Genomic DNA, 22,076 nt, shown 5'->3' with positions numbered 1-22,076 from the left:
ATCGCTCCACAGAGAGCCAGAACGGGGATCTGTCAATGTACAGACAGATCCCCGTTCTGACAGGGGAGGAGAGAGAGATCTGCTGTTCCTAGTGATCAGGAACAGCGATCTCTCTCCTCCAGTCAGTCCCATCCCCCCACAGTTAGAAACACCTCCCAGGGAACACAGTTAACCCCTTGATTGCCCCAAGTGTTAACCCCTTCCCTGCCAGTGACATTTACACAATAATCAGTGTATTTTTATAGCACTGATCGCTGTGTAAATGTCAGTGGTCCCAAAAAAGTGTCAGAAGTGTCTGATCTGTCCACCGCAATGTTGCAGTCCTGCTAAAAATCGCCGATCAGCGTCATTACTAGCTAAAAAAAAAAAATGATAATAAAAATGCCATAAATGTATCCCCTATTTTGTAGACAGTGTAACTTTTGTGCAAACCAATCAATATACGCTTATTGCGATATTTTTTGGAAAAAAAAAAAAAATGTAGAATACATATTGGCCTAAACTGATGAATTTTTTAAAAATTTTTTTGATATTTATTATAGCAAAAAGTAAAACCGCCAAAAGAAAGCTCTATTAGTGGGGTAAAAAGGACATACACTTTGTTTGTGTACAACGTTGTATGACCGCGCAATTGTTAAAGCGATACAGTGCCGTATCGCAAAAAAATGGCCTGGTCAGGAAGTGGGTAAATCCTTCCGGGGCTGAAGTGGTTATTTAACCATTTCAGCCCCGGAAGGTTTTACCCCCTTAATGACTAGAGCCCATTTTACAATGGTAATTGCACGGTCATGCAATGCTGTACACAAAGGGGTTGATTTACTAAAGGTAAATCTACTCTACACTACAAGTGCATGTGGAAGTGCAGTCCCTGTAGATCTGAGGGGAAGATCTGAAATGAGGGGAAGCTCTGCTGATTTTATCATCCAATCATGTGCAAGCTAAAATGCTGTTTTATTTTCCTTGCATGTCCCCCTCGGATCTACAGCGACTGCACTTGTAGTGCGAAGTAGATTTGCCTGTAGTAAATAACCCCCAAGCGTCCTTCTTTTCCCACAAATATAATTTTCTTTTGGTGGTATTTGATCACCTCCTGGGATTTTTACTTTTTGCAATATAAACGAAAAAAGACCGGCAATTTAAAAAAAAAAAAAAATTTTTTTTGCTATAATAAATATCCAAAAAAAAAAAAATAATTTTTTATCATTATTTATTAAAAAAAATACAATAAACAAAATTTTAGTCATACATTTAGGCCTCAAGTACACTGCTGCTGGTAAACGGACGTTTAGGAGCAGTTGGGCGTTTTTTTTCAGCTGCTCCTGAACTCTCCTCATTTTATCAGTATCATGTACACAGGGTCATTTAAAGTCGTTTCTAGGCAGTTGCGTTTAGAAGCTTTTTTTGGAACGCAAAAAACTGCATTCAGGAGGAATGTTCAGAGGCATTTGAAACGCCAAATGCCTGTAACAGCTTGTAAACACTGTAACTCGTGTTTACCCGCGTTTCGTTTACAGGCGTTTTTCATTTTTCGCAATTTGAGAAGCGTTTTTATTTAAACGCGGCATGTAAGCTGACGTTTTAAACGACGGTTACTATCTGTCAAGTTAGTCCTGTGAAGCCTTAGGCCAAAAATGTCTTGGGTAAAAAAAAATTAAATAAGCGTATATTTATTGGTTTGCGCAAAAGTTATAGCGTCTACAAACTATGGTACATTTACTGGAATTTACGCAGCTTTTAGTTTGGCTGCCTATCTCATTTCTTGAGGTGCTAAAATGGCAGGGCAGTACAAAACCCCCCAAATTTACCCCTTTTTTGGAAAGTAGACACCCCATAGAATTTGCTGAGAGGACTGTTGAGCTCATTGAATATTATACTTTTTTTGTCACAAGTGATTGAAAAATGGGGGGGGGGGGGTTGTACTATCATGACATTTCATGGCCTTTAAAACTGTGATAGGTAGGAGTAAAATCAACAATTTACACCCTTAGAAATCCTGAAGGCGGTGCTTGGTTTTCAGGGTCCTGTACGCAGCTAGAAAAAAAGTCTCACACATGTGATATCCCCGTACTCAGGAGAAGCAGTAGAATGTATTTTGGGGTGTCATTTCACATATGACATCTGTGAGCAATATATCCTTTAGTGCAGTGATCATCAACCCTGTCCTCAGGGCCCCACTAACAGGCCAGGTTTTAAGTATTACCTTGGGGAGATGCAGACTAGAATACTGCAATCACTGAGCAGCAAATGATATCACCTGTGATGTATTTCAGTTTTCTTGCAAACCTGGTCTGTTAGTGGGCCCTGAGGGACGGGGTTGATGACCACTGATTTAGTGGACAACTTTTTTTTTTTTTTTTGGTCATTTTCCCAAAACTTGTGGCAAAATATAAAATAATCCATGGACCCAACATGCCTATCGGCAAAAAGCTTGGGGTGTCTACTTTCCAAAATGGGGTAATTTGGGTGGGTTTTGAACTGTCCTGGCATTTTATGCACAACATTTAGAAGCTTATGCCACTCATCACCCACTCCTCTAACCACTGGAACCACCAAGCTCTTTCTGACACTTTGTTTTACATGAAAAAAATATATTTCTTTGCTAGAAAATTTACTTTGAACCCCCAAACATTTATATATATATATATTTTTTTTTTTTTTGGAGGAGGAGGCCCTACAGCAGGGGTAGGCAACCCCCGGCACTGGTGCCGCAAGTGGCACGCAAAGCCTTTTGCCAGCACTCGACTCCCTCCCCATCAGCAGAGCAGCGCAGGGAAGACACTAATGCATTACAATTTTTAGAGTTCCCCATGTCGCACCTGCACAAAGGGGGAGGCTCTGTGCCCCCACACATTGTAAAAGATGGGAAACATTGTTTGGTTCTCTAACTTTGCTGTAGCTGTGATCATCAGATTTTGTGATTTGGAAGAGATTGGGTGCAGTTCTGCTGGGGGGGTCCCTGTTTCCAGGAGGACTGTAATTGGCCATTGCTGAGACCAATCGCAGTCCTGCTAGCCCCGCCCACCATCTGGAGGAAGATGACTCGCTTGATTGCCACTACCAATCTCAGAAAGAAGGGATTTCACTGATTGAGAAAACCACAATCAGGTGACAGTTTGTGAAATTACTGTTGAGCTTCTGGGAACTTTGTTGAAATTATTCCTGAACCTTTGTGTTATTACTGAACCCCCTGCACTCTGTGTCCCTTTAAGCCACAGCCAGTATTCAGTGCAATGAAAATCACACCCACCTTTTGCTGCGGCGCAGGGCGCCGCACTTTTTCTCAGCTGCGGGGGCCCAACTTATGATCCTGCACACAGGCCCACTGCTTTCAGAAAATACCCCTGACCTGAGCCCATCGTTGTGCATCCATTCCAGATGTTTGTATGTGACATATCATACAAGCACATGGGCTGGATGCGAGAGTTGTATCAGCAGAATGAGTGTGCCAGGACAGGTAGATGTGTCTCATCTCTGCTTCCTTTCACCACTTTGCATATCATAGATGAGAAGAGGGTACAGCAGTGGCGTAGATGAGCAGGAGGGTACAGCGGTGGGGAAAATGAGCAGGAGGGTTCAGCAGTGGGGCAGATGTGCAGGGAGGTACAGTGGTGGAAGAGATGAGAAAGGGGTTCAGCAGTGGGACAGAAGAGCAGGGGGAGGTTATAGTGTTGGGGCAGACGAGCAAGGGGGGTACAGTGGTGAAACAGATTTACAGGGGGGGCAGTGATCTGAGTTGTGAAGGTGCAGGAATTGGGCAGATCTGAGGTGTGAGAGTGCAGAATGTTAATTTCTCACTACTAAAGTAGTTTACAGCATTTACTTTATAAAAAGTCCTTTTCTTGATTGAGAGTGTGAAGTTGCCTTTTTTTGTTATAAAATCGGCACGTTCAATTTCTTTGAAAACATTATTCGGCACACTGTGCTAAAAAGGTTGCCTACTCCTACCCTACAGATGAAAATGGCGGGTGCTGCAATTATTTTTTCACATAGTATTTGCACAGCGATTTTTTTCAAACGCATTTTTTTGGGGGGGAAAAAAACACTTTTTTGAATTTTAATGCAAAAAAACACTATATTGCCCAAATGTTTGGTAAAAGCAGCGGCGACAAACTGCATACATTTTTTAAAAGCCTTTACAGGTTACTTTTCTTACACTTTAGATTTACAGAGGAGGTCTACTGCTAGAATTACTGCCCTCAATCAGACCACTGTGATACCTCGCATGCATGGTGCAATTGCTGTTTACATATAACGCAAGACCGATGCTTGCCCTCGTCTTTGCAAGTGAGCACGGGGGGGATGGGTGCTTTTAAATTTATTTTATTTTTTTTGTTTATTTTATTTACACATTGTCCCTTTTCATATTTATAATTTTTTCCTTTACCATTTTTATTATCACAGGGAATGTAAATTTTCCCTATGAGAACAATAGGTAGTGACAGGCACTCTTCCCTTTTTTTTTTTTTTTTTAATTTGGGGTCCATTAGACTCTAAATCTCTCCTCTGCCCTTAAAGCATCTGACCACACCAAGATCGGTGTGATAATATGGTTTTCCAATTACCCAATGGTGCTGTTTATATCCGGCGAAACAGAAGTCATGAAATGCTCGTGGCTTCCGGTTTCTTAGGCCTTAGAGATAATTGGAGCCGTTCTGGTCACCAATCAGCTCTATGGTCAGCTGGCGGAACCACCGGCTGCATTCTCGGGTTTCCCGGTGGAACAGGAGAGCTAGAGAAAACCATGGAAGATGGCGGGAGGGGGTATTCTCTCCCACTGCTTGTAAAAGCAGTCTAGCGGCTAATTGGATGCTAGGCTTGCTTTTGCATGAAAGCCGACCGCCGGCTGAAAAAAAATGTCAAGATGATACCTAAACCTGCAGGCATCATTCCAGTATAACCACTCAAATTCCAGCAACATACCAGTACATCACTGATCATTGTTGGGCATATATTGTAATGTTCTTTTTTTTTTTTTTTTTTTTTTTCCATGCAGCCTGTGGGTTAAATGAAAAGAGAGAACCTAACAGATTTCTATATTCACAACGATTGATCGGTGGTATGCCCACCATGAGAATACCGCCCTGCATTTACCCACTTCCAATGATGGGCATATTTGCCCTGTTATTTTTTTTTTTTTTTTTTTTTTCGTTCAGCCCATAGCATCGATCGATGTGCATGAAGAAATCTCTACCAAGGAAAGTAAATAAAAATATATGCCGAAGCATATAGGCATTATGCCCCCCATGTCCGCCCCTACCCCTATGCTTCGGCATATATGCTCTTTTTTAACTGTGGTGGTGAAATCGCCTCCTACAGCTCTGGAGTCACGGATTTCCGTATTGAGAGCAAACCCTGTTGCTGCCAAAATAATGAAATCTGTGCTGCAGCTGAATGGCCTACCTGCAAAGAAAACAAATGTTAACAATAAAACACAGTTACAGTACTGTAAAACAGTAGGACATACCTGCAAGGCAAACACAATAAAACAGTATAGCATAGAATACAGTAAAACAGAGCAGAACAATAGAGAGAGAACAACAATAAAACAACAACTATTTTTGGCTTTTTTTTTTTATTATTATTCTATAATTTTTTCTTTGTGTTTTTACACTTTTATTATAACTTTGAATGTTCCAGCTTAGGGTCTCTCACAATGCAATGGCCATCTAACATCTTTCGAGATCCTGTGTGAAAGTGTACCCTAGTCCAATACTCCACTAGTGAGTAGTAGCGATGGAAATAGCCCCAGATGCAGAGACCAGGTTCGCCAGGACAGGAGGGACAAAAATAGTGGGTGTTCATCTGTATCCGCGCTTGCTACAGATACGGCATCTTTTTTGGGGTGCTCGTTGGGTAAGGGTACCAGGAAAGGCATCCAAAAAATGCCTCTCATGCAGCCGGCTCACTGCACACTGCATCTGGGTTGTGAATTTGGGCCACAGCACCTGCTAGGTACAGAAGCTGCAATGACCTATTCCTGGAATTTTAGGAAGGATCCAGTTCGTCCAGACGCTTTGTATAGCACATAAGCGTTGAACAGAGCCAATTGGAAGAAGTATACAGACACACTTTTTTTTTTTTTTTTTTTTTTTTTACCAGCGTCTGGCCTTATGGGCAACTAAGTACAGCCCCACTATCTGGTCGTTGAAGTCCACCCCTCCCATTTTACGGTTGTAGTCGTGGACACAGAGGGGCTTCGTAACACAAGTCGCCGTAGGAATTTGGACTGGAGTATCTGGGTGAATGGAAGACAGAACAAAAACGTTGCGTTTGTCCTTCCACCTCACTGCAAGTAATTCATTGGACCTCAAGCAGGCTCTCTCCCCCTGACTAAGTTGAGCATTTACAAGCTGTTGGGGGAAGCCCCAACGATTAGATCGCACGGTGCCACATGCGCCATCTCCTGATTGATAGAGGTGTCTAAAAAGTGGCACGCTTAAATAAAAATTGTCCACGTTTAAATGGTACCCCTTTCCGAATGAGGGTGACACCAAGTCCCAAACAATCTTGCAGCTGCTCCCTATGTAGTCTGGGCAGTTGGGGGGCTCCAAGGTGCTATCTTTTTCCCTCGTAAACCAGAAAACTCCATGTATAGCCTGTTGCCCTGTCGCAGAGCTTATACATCTTGACCTCCTATCTGGCACGCTTGCTGTGGAGATACTGTTTGAAAACAAGATGGACAGAAAATTTAATCAGGGACTCATCAATGCAGACATCCTTGATCAAGGATAAACAAGGTTGAAAATTTTTCAATGAAGTGGCTTACGAGGGAGCTGATCATGTTTAGGGTCACCACGAGTCCATTGTTATTGAAATGCATGAACCGCAATATCTGCTTGTACCTAGCCTTGGCCATGGCAGCAGAGAACACAAGCATATGGTGAATTGGATCAGTGGACCAATATGACTGCAACTCACGCTTTTTTTTTTTTTTTTAGTAATGCCCATGTTGAGGGATAGGCCCAGAAAGGTCCTAAATTCTGGAACCGTTTATAGGTTTCCAGCCAAATTGTCTGGCAAGGGGGAAGTTTGGGTTTTGGGCGATAAATTGACCAGCCTATAAATTGCTTTGGTCCACAATAGATTCTTATAGATCCTCCATAAAAAACAGCTAAAAAAATTCAAGGGGCGTTACATTTGCTGTTTTCACCTGAATTCCGGGTTGGTCAGTGAATGGCAGCCCACAGATTCTGCAGCGCCTGTACTTCCCCCAATCAGGATTTGCAAGCGTATCAGGAAGGGCTCTTTGGGCCTGTGTTTGAACTCTTGGTGGCTGTGGGGCACTACTTGTGCTAGCCACCGCACCAGCTTGAACTGTGCACTTATGGGACTCACCGCGTCACGAAGTGATACTGCAGTGCTGGTTTGTCTATGACCAGGGTGTACTAGGCCGATGGCGCTTGCCAGTTCACCAGAAGGTTTAGTGGCACTAGTGCTGACACTGCTGCATACACGTATCATGCGGTTGTTGCACCTCTGCAACAGAAGAACGGGGTGGGGTATGCCTGACCTTTAGCAGGGACCACTACTCCATCGTCGGAGCCATCTGTCGGCTTGCCGCTCACTACAGGTTCAAATACTGAGCCTGAATGACAGTGAGGACTCCCCGCTCTCTTCTGTCATGCTCAGCATCCTGTAGGCCTCTTCACTAGTGTACCTTTTCGTTTAACATTTTGGCCAATAAATTTATAGGTAACTAGTGCGACTCACAGGTTAAAAAAAAAGCACCTGGTTGTCAGAGGACTGTTTGTACCGCTACAAAAAAATAAACTGCTAGTGCTAGCAAGGATCAGGCCTGACTCTGCTAAATGCTGCGGTTTTGTGTGATGTGTCCTGGAAGTGACAGTGGAATGAAAGTCCAAAGAAAGAAAGCTGACGTGTTTCGAGGGGTATCCCCTCTTCAGGAGAAGAGGGGTTACTCCTCGAAATGTGTCAGTTTTTTTGGACTTTCATTCCACCCAAGTGTACTGGCCAGCAAATCTTGTTGGATGATGCAAATGATGGACTTTTTACTATCTGCCTGATTTTAACACTCGTTTGTATGTATGTTCTACTTTTAATACATTTCAGTGTTGCAAAGGTAATGCGCAAGGTTGGTGCACCCTCTGTCCTTGTTTTCTTATAATTTCCTTTTGGGTTCTCCCTGACCCGTTGAGAGTGGCAGCACAGCGATGCGGTGGCGTGATTGGTGAAGATCCACTTTTCCTATTCACCCTACGGCTTTCTTTTGAGCGCAGAAGCATTTGTTTCTCTTTGTACTGCCCTCCATAAAGAGTACCTGTCACGTCCCTAGTGCTGCCACAAGCCTGTTTACGTTCCTTGTGACAGCAATAAAAGTGATTAAAAAAAAAAATAATAAAATTGAAAGCTACAGTGTAAAAAATAAAAATACAAAAAAAAAACTAATAACCACCTCGCACCCAAGGTACGTCATATGACGTTCTGTAGTTTCAGTGGGGATATCTGAATGATGCCTGCAGCTACAGGCATCATTCAGATATTGTTCTCTTCAGCTGGAGATTCCCTACACCTTAAGAACAATCATTGCGGCAGTTCAGCCCCTTGACCGTTCTTGCAGGCGGCGGGAGGGGACGTCCTCCCCCTTGTCCTCTGGTGCTTCTCCAAGCTTTCCCGTACGATCGGTGACCCGGAGAAGGATCCCCCGGCGCTGGAAGAGAGTCATAGCGAAATCCAAGGGACAGATGGTCCCTGGCAATCTCTGACTATCCGAGCCCAGGGCGCGGCGTTATGATGTCACGTCTGGGCCGGCGGAAGCAAACAATGCCAAGGACTCGGCAGGAAAGCCTGAGATCGTGAATTTTTTTTTTAATCTCAGCCTTTTCTGCCTAGAGTAGAGATGTGGGGTCTTATAGATCTCCAATTCCTATTACAAGGGATATTTACATTCCTTGTAATAGAAATAAAGGTGATCAAAAACATTTTAATAAAATAATAAAAAAATGTAAGTGCTCACACGCAGAAGAGAACGCATACGTATGTTGTGCCTGCATATGTAAACGACGTTCAGATCACACGTGAGGTTTCACCGCGAATGTAAGAGTGAGAGTAATAATTCTAGCCCAAGTCCTCCTCTGTAACTCTTAAGCATAACCTGTAAACATTTTTAAAGCACCACCTATGAAGATTTTTAAGTACCAAAGTTTGGCGCCATTCCATGAACGTGTGTAGTTTTAAAGCATGACATGTTGGGTATCTTTTTACTCAGCCTAACCTCTTTCACATTTATACAAAAAAAAAAATGGGTTAACTGTTTTTTTTTTGTTTTTTTTTTTTTTTTTTTTTTTAATTCATGAAACTTTTTTTTTGTGTGTTTTAAATGCGTTAGAAAAATTGCTGCACAAAGACAGTGTGACATAAAAAGTTGCAACGACCGCCATTTTATTCCCTAGGGTCTCTGCTAAAAAAAAACATGTATAATATTTGGGGGTTCTGAGTAAGTTTTATAGAAAAAATTATGATTTTTACATGTAGGAGCAAAGTGTCAGAATTGGCTTGGGCGTGAAGTGGTTAAAAAAAAAAAATGTAAAGTGCCCCCATCTCCCTGTGCTATTATGCAAAGGGGAAGGTGTGCGTCGGCTACACACGCATGCAAAATGCCGCGTGACAAATAATTGCAACAACCACCATTTTATTCTCTAGTATCTCTGCTAAAAAGAATATATATGTTGTTTGAGGGTTCTAAGTAAGTTTCTAGCAAAAATACAGATTCTTACTTATAAACAACAAATGTCGGAAAAAGGCTGGGTCCTTATATGGTTAACAGAACTCATGTTAAAAATATGCATTATCATTTTTTATCATTCTTTACAACACTTCTTTTACATCCTCCAGGCTGCAGGACTGCATCCCACTGCTGAGCAAATAGAGATGTTTGCGTATCACCTTCCTGATGCCACGCTGTCCAATCTCATAGTAAGTATCTGAAATTGAGATTTTTGAATAACGTCTATGTACATGTAAGAAGGGCAGGGCTTAAATTGTCATACATGGAAAGTGACCGTCACAAAATATTTGTTTGTAAAATTCTTACTGTATATGAATTCTTTGTAGTGGGAGGCTGGCATCTGTATCATGCTTAGCTATTTTTTGCGTTTTATGAACAGAATAGCATTTACAGTCTCCCTTTTGCTTCTCCTTTTCTTGTAGGACATCTTTGTAAGTTTGTCTCAGGTTGATGGACGTTATTTTGTGTGCAATATTGAGGACTTCAAATTTGTAGCTGACATGATCCAACACATACCATTAAACTTAAGGGCACGATATGTGTTTTGCACTGCTCCAATAAATCGCAATCTGCCCTTTGTGTGCACTTCGCTGCTAAAGGTGAGTAACTTCCATATACAATGGCACGTGTTCTTTGCTGTTCATATCTTTCTCTCTTTCGTTCGCCCACTTTTAAAGTTGGTGCATTATTTTGGTAATCTGCAGAAATTGAGGTTTCTGAGTTGCCAGTAACAACCAGGTTGTCATTTTGTAATTTGCGCTAGTACAAGACCATATGCAGCCACCTTTAGGTATTTGGACACTTGCAAGCACAACTTTAGACAGCCCATAAAACCCCTCACACTCCCAGCAATCCTCAGTGTTGTTTTTTTTGCTGCCGTCCTTAGATGAAGGATGACTTCTGTCCACTGTAAGCTGGTTTCTGGCTGGCTTTTTGCTTCCATATTCTACCTGGAGAGATCTTTCACCCATCCTGCATAGCCCTAGGCCACTGTTGCCTTCTGCATCGCTTCTCTGCCTTTTGGCTAAGATCAAGTGTAGTATCTGTTCTTATCAGTTTCCAGAGGAGGCGCTGTGTCGCTCTCATAGGGGAGGGCCAGCAAATCCAATGGTGCGATAGTGCCTGGAAGGGCGGTTATCAGCAGGGACTATGCCGAGTTGCCCGATAGATACTGGGGACCGGAATATCTACCGGAATGTGAAATTGGAGGGAGTGATGGGAGCGACGGTGGAGCCTTAGGGGCAAGGACTCACCAAGCTCCCTGAACTTCATGCCTTTTCTGTCTGCGGTGGGGACTGCTGTGGTCTGAGCTGGGGGCCAGGGTTGGTCTTGAAAGCCTATGGTGTATGTGCCCCTGGAGTGGCAGTCCAGGGTTGCCAAATAATCACTGTGAGTGGCAGTCACTTTGATTTGAGGCACCACGGTCACTGCACCATAGAACATGCTTTTTTAGCACCTGCCTCTTGGGCCGGGCCTTTTGGCTGGGACCAGAGGAATTTCCTGGCCGGAGGGCCTGGTCATTGTTATACACAATGGCCACCTTTTTCACTCTCTTCTTCACTATCCCTTACCCACTTTCTTTTATTTATTTTGATTGAAACCTATGTTTGTCACGTTTTGTCTTTGTACACGTTTGTCTCAATGTGTGACGAGTAAGGATGCGGGTCCTCGGGCTAGCCCTGAAAGTCTTGAGAAGAGGTGGACATGGCCTTTTGGGTTAGTTCGCCCTCTCTCATGGGGTCTCCCTTCAGGGGAGCCCCACCTAGTAATTGGGTGGGTTCTGTTTCAGCCAGGCCCTCCAGAGAACGGGGTCTGTCTGGTTTCGGCCATATAGACCATTGTAAAGTACCTTTGTCCCTGTCTGGAGCTTAACGCCCCGGGGGATCAGGGAATTGGCACGTCTGTGTACCCGTTGCACTTTTTTGTGACCACTCTTTATGTGTGTGCACATTTTTTTGGCACCGGGTGAAGTTTTTTGGGTGTGTTATGCACGCCATCGGCTTTCAAAGAAAAAATTGGTGCCCTTTGGCAGTAGCCTTAAGAACCAGCCTGGGATCCCACCGCATGAAAGGTGCAGTGCATGACTCTGCATTTGGCACACACCCTTGCTACAGCAGTTAGCCACAGGGTGCTATGCAGGTCCAGGGCCATGGAGCCTTATCGCTGAAGATCCCTTTTATGTTGGAAGAGGGTATACCTTTTTGAAGATGATCAAGCAGGGGACTAATAATCTCCCCTTGGGATGATACATCTAGAGCCATGGAGTGATACATGTGGGGTGTTCAGCCCCTTCTTTCACTTGGGGGTCCCTTCCCACCAAGGGATCTAGTGGGGGATGTCAGGCACTAGTTAAATGGGACTAGGGGCAGACCAGCACATAATGATAGAGTGATTCAAGTATTCTGCTACATCTTTTCTTTTTATCTCGAATTAAGCCCCCTGTTGCTTTTGGTGGGTGCTACTGCCTGCCAATTGCAACCCATTCAAGTAAATGGGGCCACTCTGCAAGTGCTCCACAACTGCATGCTTCTGCAGGATTAAAGCAGGTGGTGAGAGAGCAATACAACGCTGCCTGCTTTAACCCCCTGTTTGCTGTACTGCACAAGGTTGCAGGACACTTAAAGAGTGGCCTTATTCACTTGAATGGGTCATGCTTGGCAGATGCGTAAAACCATTGCTGCGCCTGAGAATTTGTATACTCCTGGCCACTGCAGCTAAAGTGGGTGACCTGAAGATCTCTTCTTTCCTGCTGCTGGCACCACGCTGGAGACTGATAGCTGGGATAAGAGGTAGAGTGCAGTTGGTGGTATTCTGCGTGGGACAGGAGCAAGCACTGCATAGGAGACATCAGCTTATGCGGCTCTTGCTCCCTACTACAGCTCTAACTTTACAAGTAGTCCCTCTGCATTGCACTTTTTGTTTGATGCTCTGGGATGGTGGCCCAGACCACGATCTAGCAGTCACCTGGCCGTGATCTACTGGTTGCTGACCCACGCTCTACTCTGATGGAATTTGCTGGCAGGAAAGGGCGTAAATGCACTCTTATTTTCTGTCAGAAAATCGTAAACTATTGTGATTTTGGTGGACTTTGTACACACTTGTTAGAAGTTGGAACCACCTCCACCTTCTGGTCCTAAGGTCACTAGCATGGGTTTTCTTAAAAACAATCCAATAAGCCTACTAATGTATTTCTGGTCCACCTGCGAGTACACAATATTCTGTACAAGGACTAGCTGCAGGCAGACAAAGTGTATGTCCCTCCATCCTTGCAGTACTTTTAACGGCTTGGCTGATTCTCTGCACCAAACTTTGTCTGGCCCATATGTCAGTCCAGATATGCAGGTTTTTATGGCTATTTTGATGGTCTTGGGAAGCGGTGTACTCTGCCCAGGCCATCTGCCAATGTACAGCAGGCAATGCAGACACCTCAGAGCTGTAGATGGATTCTCAGCTCCCAGAAGCCTGCCTTGGATCTGACCTATCACTTGCAGTGCCAAAAGGCCTAGTATATAAAACAGCCCAAGCTTGGGTATTTCTTCCTCAGGAACAGTATGCACCCTTCAGTCGCATGTTAAGTCTCTTATCTCAAATTCCTTATCAGTCCAGTTTTCTATGAAAGTTTCTGGGCTTGATGGTTGCCCTCTTTGGGGCAGTGAGGTTTACCCAGTTTCACTCCAGGCCCCAGCAGCTCAGTGTTCTAACTGTGAGAATCAAACTACCCCAGTCTCTGGAACATCCCATTCTGCAGTCGGGAAAGTAATTTCTCTTGTTAATCTGGGCAGTTCTCACAACGAATTCCAGCCTGTCAGACTGGGGAGGAATCCTTGGATCCGAGAGTGCTCAGGGGACTTCTCAGAAATCAGGAATCCAGACTTTCCCATTAACATTCTGGAGTGAATGGCCATTTGCCTATCTCTACTGCAGGGGACAGATTGACTTCAGAGACGACTGACAAGATTTCAGTAGGACAAAACCACAACTGTGGCTTACATCAATCAGAGCAGTACCAAAAGTTGTGTAGCTGAAAGAAGAGGAGAACTTGATTCTCACTGGGGCTGAAAGACACACATTCTGATTTTGTGTGTACTCTACCTTTTGTCATGGATGGGGAATGTTGGTCATGGATCTTCTGGCATCCCTCCTTAACAAGGCAGACAGATTCATAGCCATGACCAGAGACCCCTCGTGCCTTTTGCAGTGGACACACTGGTGGCCCTGTGGGATCAATTTTGGCTGTTCTATGCTTTCCGTTCAGTAAGTATTCTTCCTAGGTTGCTTCACAGGGTCGAGAAAGAGAGCATTTTGGTGATCCTGGTGTAGAACTGCACAATTAATCGTCAAGAATCGTTATCGTGATTAATCGTCAAGAATCATTATCGTGATCTTGACTAAAGTGTTTCACAATTCTTTCTATGCAAAGAATTCTCTCTGCTCTTCTGAAGCCACAGCCCTCAAAAGAAAGGAAGAGAAAAACCAGTCAGTCTGCCAAGAAACAAAACATTCTTTATCAGTTGAACTTGAGTATAAACATTGTAACAATTTGTCAATAGAATAGACTTCCTGTGTAAGTGAAAAAAGTTTAACCACTTAAACACTAAACCTTTGTCTGACATTTGTTGGTTTCAAGTTAAAATCATTTTTTTTTTTTTTTGCTAGAAAATTACTTAGAACCCCTAAACATATATATTTTTTTAGTAGACACCCTAGAGAATAAAATGGTGGTTGTTGCAATATTTTATGTCACACTGTATTTGCACAGAGGTCTTTCAAATGCAATTTCTTTTGGAAAAAATTTACTTTAATGAATTTAAAAAAAAAAATTTAACCAGTAAAGTTAGCCCATTTTTTTTTTTTTTTGTATACTGTGAAAGATTTTACGTCGCGAGTATCGTGATCTTTTTATTCTAAGCAAGAAAATTGTGATTCTCATTTTGGCCAGAATCGTGCAGCTCTATCCTGGTGTAACTGAATGGTCTAGAAGACCATTGTACTTTTATATCATCCGGCTTCTTGGAGACTGTGACAGACTCACCTGGGACAGAGGCTTTTGAAGGGGACTGCAGGCTAGCCTCTTCTGACTATGGGCCCTGGCTTTTAAGAGAGCACTGCTCTTTGGGAGGTGTGTGCCTGGGGGGGACCATTGGAGTAATGTTACTTTGTGTGTTTAGGGGAGACATGGACTTGAATCCAGACACTGGGAATCTAACTCCTAAGTGTCTTTCACCCATTGTTATTTGTGCTAAATAAGTCACCTATTGTTTCTATCTGTCTAATCATCTCTTGCAGAGGTGATTGATAGTCCACTCTACCTTGTTATCCAACCATTATGGGATGTAGGTTTATGATGATGTGTAATGTACTATATATCCGGGGTGGGGGGCTTGGTGCCGAATAGTCTTAGTGGGCACTGAGTCACTCAGGTGGCTAGTTTAACTTAAAGTGGATGTAAACCCTCTCCTATACCCAGTGAAGTGAATGCCCTCAGATGATGCACAGAGATTAAACAAATCTCCCTACATAAGTTTTACATGTATATCTGCTGTCTTCCGCTTTCTACATTCTTTAGAAAGTCCACATGGTGTTAGAAATGTTTCTTACTGTTTCAGCAGTGCTGTGGAGTCTGGGCATACACTGTGTGAGAGCTGATTGGAGGAAAGGCACACACCCCCACCCCACAGAGGCAGAGGAAAGAAGGAAGTTGCAGTATGAATAGACAAAAGCTCTCTGCTTATATATCTGTAAGTTCCCTCCCTGCAACAAATTTCCAGCTGCTTTTATCTCCTGTGTCAGAACTTGTCAGAAGTTATCATGCTGATAACAGAGGAACGAAGCAGCAGAAAGACATGGGAGCTTTGGAAAGAGATAAGTATACACTACAGATATCTATGACCAATTTAGATTTCATGAATGGGGTTTACAACCACTTTAATGTTTATAGTATATGTTGGCTGTTTGGCTATGTTAATTATTTTCCAGTTTTACAGTTTGTATTGTTAGGGTAATAAGATCAGGAGGGGAATATCTTCCTGTGAAGTATAAAGTATGTGTCTGAGTTGCAATAAACAGTTATTCCTTTGGAGTTTACCTCGCATCCTCTCTGTGTACGATGATTGGGGTAAAAAGGGCTGGTATTAGCTCACGGTCTGCTCGGAACGGTTTGGAGGGCAGGAAGCACTCTTTGGCGAAAGGAAGCACCTAATCGGGTTGCCAAGCGGTTCCCTCAGAGACTCTCCATGGATTCTTCCCCAACTGTCCTGACATGTTATAAGGGCCAGTGAACTTTTTAGAAATCTGTCATCGCACATGGGAGGGCTTACTTCACATTGTGTGAGGAAGGCAAATTATTTCCTGGAGAGTACTCTGTTGAATGTATCCTGTCTTTTCTCCAGTCTGGATCAGCGCTAGGCCTTGAGTACCCTCATGGGTCAAATCTCAGTCCTAGGTATTTTCTTTCAGAGACCTTCACTCTCTGACCAAAGCTATTGTACAGTGGATAGCCCTATTTGTCCCCCAATGTCTCCGTGGGATCTTATTCTGGCTTTATTGGTTCTCCAGAGGCCCCTTTTGAGCCCAGTGATGACATTCCCTACTTTCAATGTGCGGTGTGTTTTTTTTTTTTTTAATTGTGTCATGTTGGTGAGAGTCTTTCCCTGTGTTCCATAGGAACAAGGTTGTTTTTAGACCTCTGCTCACTTTGCCCTGCTTCTAATTATTCCAAAACCTTTTCCCTCCATTGTTTGGCTGTGGAAAGTGTAGTGCAGGTTTACCTCTCAGCCACTGTTTCTATCTGTTGCTCGGATATTCTCTTTGTCTTGCCAGAGGGTTCTCGCTTGGGCTGCTTGTGTCTTGTTCCACCATTGCTAGGTCAATTAAGCAGGTTATCTCTAATATTTATGCCTTGAAAAGCATGGTTGTTCTTTTTCATAGTAACATGACTAAGTCTTTCGGTGCCTCATGGGTTTTTTGGCATCAGACATCTGTTTATCAGATTTGCAAGGCTAGCTGGTCTTCTGTTAACACATTTGTTAGGTTTTACCAAGTTGACATTCAGTCTTCTGTGGACACCAGTTTGGGAACAAGGTGCTCGCCAAGTTGGGTGCAGATTCCTATGTTTATTACTTTATGGGCCTAATGGCAATGTTTGCTGTGTTGGGTACCCCACAGTAGTATTGCTTGGGAATGTCCCAGTGCCTAATGCTGGTGGAGCTTGTGTCCTATACTCTATGATTAGGAAAGGATATTTTTTTTTTTTTTTTAAACTTTCTTGTAAAAAATTTCTTGGAAATACACTACAGGTCTCGGGCAACCCTACCCTCTGCCTGGTGTTTTCCTCTAATTGCTTGCCACAAAACCAGGGCTGCCGAGAGTTGGAGGGGTTATATGGGCTTTTCAAAGTTATGTTTGTAGGTCACCTGAAAGTGGCTGCATATTACCCTGTGTGTAGGAATATTGGTGTGTATCTTGTACTGTACTTCAAGAAAAGTATGTTACAGGTAAGTCAAAAATCCTTTATTTTTTATTTTTTCTCTTCTTGTCTAGTTTGCGCGACAGTTCAGCAGGAATGAGCCTCTAACTTTCCAGTGGATCTGTAAGCATGTACACTGGCCTGTTTCCTCTCCCAAAAGCATTAAAGACTTAATGCATCTGGAATCTGTTCATGATATCTTGGATCTCTATTTGTGGTTAAGGTGAGTCCAGTTGCAGTTAGCTAATCAGAGCAAGAAGAAATCTGGTAGTGCCTTATGTAAAATAAATAAATAAAAATGAAAAAATCATCCTGCATTCTGCTGCAGGATGTTAGTTGTAACTAATTTCTTTTTATTGACATGAGTCCTCCAGGTGCCTTTTTGGCAAAAAAAAATTTACAAAGATTTATAAAAAATGTATTTTGCATTGTCATTATGGAGTATTTGTAAAATTGTAAGGAAAATAATCAATTTAATCCATTTTGGAATAAGGCTGAGCCTGCAACATAACAAAATATGGAAAAAGTGAAGCTCTGTGAATACTTTCCGGATGCACTGTATATTGCTTGGTCTGTAGGAAAGCTATAGAGTCCACAAACTATAGTGAGTGTAGTGTGTGTGTGTGTGTGTGTGTATATATATGTATATATGTGTGTGTGTATATGTGTATGTATATATTTTTATATTAGTATCTATGTGTGAAACTCGATCATACCTGATGTACTGACGGCCTATCATTTCTTGAGGCCCAAAATGCCAGAACAGTACAAATGACCCATTTTTGGATAGTAGAACAGACCAAGGTATTTAGTAACAGCCATGGTGAGTTTTTTTAAAGTGGTAGTTTTTTGTAACAATTTAAAAAAAAAATTATAAAACCGAAACACCAGGTTTTTTTCACAATTTAAAAAAAAAAAAATTACTGTCACCAGTGCAGTACAGCATTATCATATAACTGGTGTGGCGATGATCAGGGACACTGACTGTATGAAAAAAAAAAAATTATACTTTATTTATCACATCTTTTTTTTCTTTTTTTTTTTTTTTTTACATACAGTGTCCAGAGCAATACAGCAGTGATCATGATTTTTTTTTTTTTTTTTTTAATTTTATTCTACACACTATGATCTGCTTATAACAGTGAATTTATTTCACTTATAAGCAGCCATTTTTTTTTTTCTGAATGAAATTCATTAATTTAGTGTTTACTATTGTGACTAGCTGTGATTGGCCACAGCTAATTACATGGTACAGATGGGCTTTGATTGGCCCTGTCTGTACCTTGTGATCACTGACCAATTGTCGATATCAACACTGTAGTACACAATGAATGACATGAAACCAAGCCATTCATTGTGTACAAATGTCATGTGATTGGTCACAGCGATCACATGGTGCCAGCAGCAGGCCGGTGAGCACGGCCGATCCTGGGAGGTGGTTATAGACACGTGCACACAGGGTAATAGGTCTCCCACCCAGCTGTCATTTTACACTGAATAAAATTCAGTGTAATATGGCAATTTGTTGGTTTGGAGAATACCCCCAGGAGTGCCATTTTCTGCTTCTCAGATTAGTGATTTTCTGAGAAGTCTACTAAAAGATGCAAGTAAAATTTTAAGCAACCCCTACAGTAGGAATTTTATTTTTGGTTATGTAAGGCTTGCCATCTAAGTTGCCCGTTCACACCAAAAAAAAAATCCTCTAGATCTCTGGATGCGTTGCTACGGGTTTTTTTTTTTTTTTTTTTTTATGCATTCCAGTGTATTTTTGATGTATTTCCGGATGCATTCCAGATGCTTTTTCTTGCTTTTGCCCTGTGTTTTTTTTTTTTGTTTCCTTTTTTACATTGGACTGGGGTCTGGTGCGTTTTTATGCATTTTCATGCTTTTTAACATGTTCCAGTACAGTTCTGTACAGGAAAAAAGCAGAATGTTGTATTTTTTATTTCCTGGAACTCAAAAGCATTGTAATGCACTGCACTGGTGTGAATTACGCCATTGGAACCCATATAACCTACTTTCCGATGCCTTTTTGATGCAGAAAAAAAAAGCACTGCACTGCATGTGGTGTGGACGGGCCCTAAAGGTATGCAGTGCAACGGACCTCCATTAGAAAACTGAAAGTGCATCAGGTGATTATAATGAAGGTTTACCTTCCCATTCAGGAATCAGTCTTGAAAGGACTTGGTGAAGTAAACAGTATTTTCTTCAGAACAGAAAAAAGGTAGGAATTTGCAACAAAATTTGTTTAAGGGCCAGATCACGCCAGGAATCGCACAGGAATGCGCTGCACATTGCATGTACATGTACTTCAGCTCGGGCAAAGGCATTACACTCAGGTGTGAACAGGCATAATTGAAAACCATGGGATTTTGGATGTTGAGCATTTGTAGCTTCAAGCGTGAATGGGGCCTTTTATTTTTGACGCCATCATTTAATAATTTCTTCTTCTTTTTTTTTTTTTTTTTCTACCCAGTTACCGTTTTATGGATATGTTTCCACATGCTGGGCTTGTAAGGTCCATACAAAAAGAGCTAGATGCAATTATTCAGAATGGTGTTTATAACATTACTAAACTCATCAGAGCATCAGAAGCTGCATCTAGTCTTCATGTGATGGAGGGCACTGTTCTACCTCGTGAGGCACCTACAGATGAGAACTCAAGAACTGTACAGAAGGGGAACAGGGGAAGTAGGCGGACTCCAATAAATTCAGAAGTACAAAGTGGGTCCCTCACCTCCAAGTTAGTTAAGGACGGACTCCTTACACCAAGCATGCTAAAGCAGCTTCAACAAGAATGGTTGAATCGCCAGAATGACCATGGAAGCCACACTAGAGGGACATACTATGATATGGACAATTTTAAGAAGACAAGAAAGAAGAAATAGTGCCATTTAAACAATTTTTATTTTTTTATTGTACAAAATAAAAAGATTGTATATCAAAGTTGTTCAGGTTTTTTTATTATGACATCATTTTCAAGTGATCTCCTGTTTAAATGATAAGTTTTAGTTTTTGTTATAGGGAGCCAGGAAAGCATTGCGCCAGTGATCAGTAGATAGTGGGTGCGATGCAGGGCTCTTGCAGACTGTGTGTGTAAGCTGTCTGCCCATACATCGTATGGACAGGCACTTGCACACGAACAGGAGGCCTTAATGAACTACCTGCTAAATAGCACCATGGTAGTTCATTTAGAGTGATAGGTGTCCCGTGAGCCGCACGTAAACTCAAAGCCTGCTGTGTGATAGTGAATGGCAGTCTCACACTGGACCCCCATCAAGCCATGCATCCAACGCGTTTCATTTCGCCCACCGGAACTTACTCATGGGGATAGGGTCTCCAGGTGGAAGGGGCGATTAAATGCATCATCGGCCACCACTCTGTGAAAAAAGGAATATTAAGTGTGTGAAGGGCTGGTCATAGAGGTTGTGTGTTTAAGGAAGTGCATACACAGAACAACCATAGAAAATCTGGTTGTAAGGAGGTTTTAAATGGCCAGCCTCTTGCAAAGTGTAAGCAAAGAAACAAGTGTGCAGGAGTCTAATAAGGCCAAAATGCAAATATTCTATGTGCTCGGTGCGTGGGCTGGCAGGGGTCCAGGCTGAGACTGCGATTCACTTTCACATAGCAGACTTTGACTTGATGTGCGGCTCCCAGGACACCTATCACGCTCTATCATTGCCTGGTGCTTAGACGAGCTCCCTTCCCGGCCAGCACTCACAGCAGTGGGCACAGGACTTCATTCCCATACAGCCTGAGCGTCTCACACATATCTTGCTTTGTCAAGGTAGTTCATTGAGAACTACAAGCTGACAGCCGCAAAGGCACCTTGTAGCTTTCCATTCACAGAACTCTGTGAATGAATGATGCGGCCGGGCGGGCTCGGCTTGTGAGCAGGGGGATGCAAAGGCCAGTGGATTTGTAACATGTTACACCCAGAATATGGGTGTAACATGTTACAAAAGGTGAACTTATCCTTTTAACTATGACTTGGTTCTAAATATATTTGTTTATAGAATTGTTTCTCAAAATTTTTGGTTATCAACTATTAAAGGGAGGAGGAGGGGGAGGTCTGAAAATGCACCCCAGTGCCATGCCAATGCAGAGTCTATCACTGACCTCCCCAAGGCCATAGAACAGGCTGGGCTACTGGTTGTTGTCACCATCCCTGACTCCGATTCAGAGTCCCTATAATTTATCTCTGAAGAGACATTCCTTTGTGCCTGGAAGTTTCCTGCTGTCATCTACAAATTACAAGGGGTTATTATGGATCTAATTTATGCAATGCGTACTACCCTACATTTGGAGGATCAGCCTGCTTTCTCTAGCACTTTTAGAGCTGCAAAGACATCCACTACACTTGCTGTCTGTGGTATTTCTCCATGTAGAGTGGAAGCAGCAGGTTCCCCCTTTCTGACACAGGGCTTGACCTTATCCAGTTTCAAATTTGGGCCTAATTTTTTTTTTTTCTGAGCCTTTTGGAGGTTGGTCCTGTGTTGCCCACCCTCACTTTGACTGCTTTTGGATGTCCTGACTATATGGGAATTACTATGTTCCTCAATGGACAAAGAAAAAGGGATTTCTGTTACTAAAGTAAAAAACCTTTACTAGCAGTTTATTCAGGAACACCATTCCCATCCCTCTGTATTTCTGTTCATGCTCTTGGTATTGTGGGCTACGAACTGGAGTATGCTGGTTAGAGGAAGGATTACTGTATACTAGAGTTGGTTTACAGTTTTTCTGTTTTGCTAGTGTCCAGTCTTTCTGTAGGCATCTGTATCTGAATTCCTGTGTCTCTAAGTAAGTGGACTTCAAGAAAACGATTTTCCAGCAAGTAAAAAAACTTTTTTTTTTTTTTTCTTTTTT

General features: G+C 42.5%; 1 protein-coding gene and 1 pseudogene across 2 annotated transcripts in view; both read left to right on the top strand.

The window, feature by feature from the left end:
* SUPV3L1 (Suv3 like RNA helicase) overlaps positions 1–20,156 on the top strand; it is a 54,646-nt gene extending 34,490 nt beyond the window's left edge. For both annotated transcript variants that reach the window (XM_073596468.1, XM_073596469.1), the window contains 4 exons: positions 9,853–9,933; positions 10,168–10,344; positions 17,285–17,433; positions 19,687–20,156. In XM_073596468.1, the coding sequence (XP_073452569.1) occupies positions 9,853–9,933; positions 10,168–10,344; positions 17,285–17,433; positions 19,687–20,098 (819 nt within the window). In that variant the 3' untranslated portion in view covers positions 20,099–20,156. The remainder of the gene's footprint in view (positions 1–9,852; positions 9,934–10,167; positions 10,345–17,284; positions 17,434–19,686) is intronic.
* LOC141106928 (U2 spliceosomal RNA) lies at positions 10,750–10,854 on the top strand (annotated as a pseudogene).
* Positions 20,157–22,076: the final 1,920 nt, after the last annotated feature.

The sequence above is a fragment of the Aquarana catesbeiana genome, linkage group LG08 (assembly GCF_042186555.1).
Source record: "Aquarana catesbeiana isolate 2022-GZ linkage group LG08, ASM4218655v1, whole genome shotgun sequence".
Taxonomy (NCBI): domain Eukaryota; kingdom Metazoa; phylum Chordata; class Amphibia; order Anura; family Ranidae; genus Aquarana; species Aquarana catesbeiana.
The sequence above is the reverse complement of the archived record's forward strand: the minus strand, read 5'-3'. Positions and strand labels throughout refer to the sequence as shown.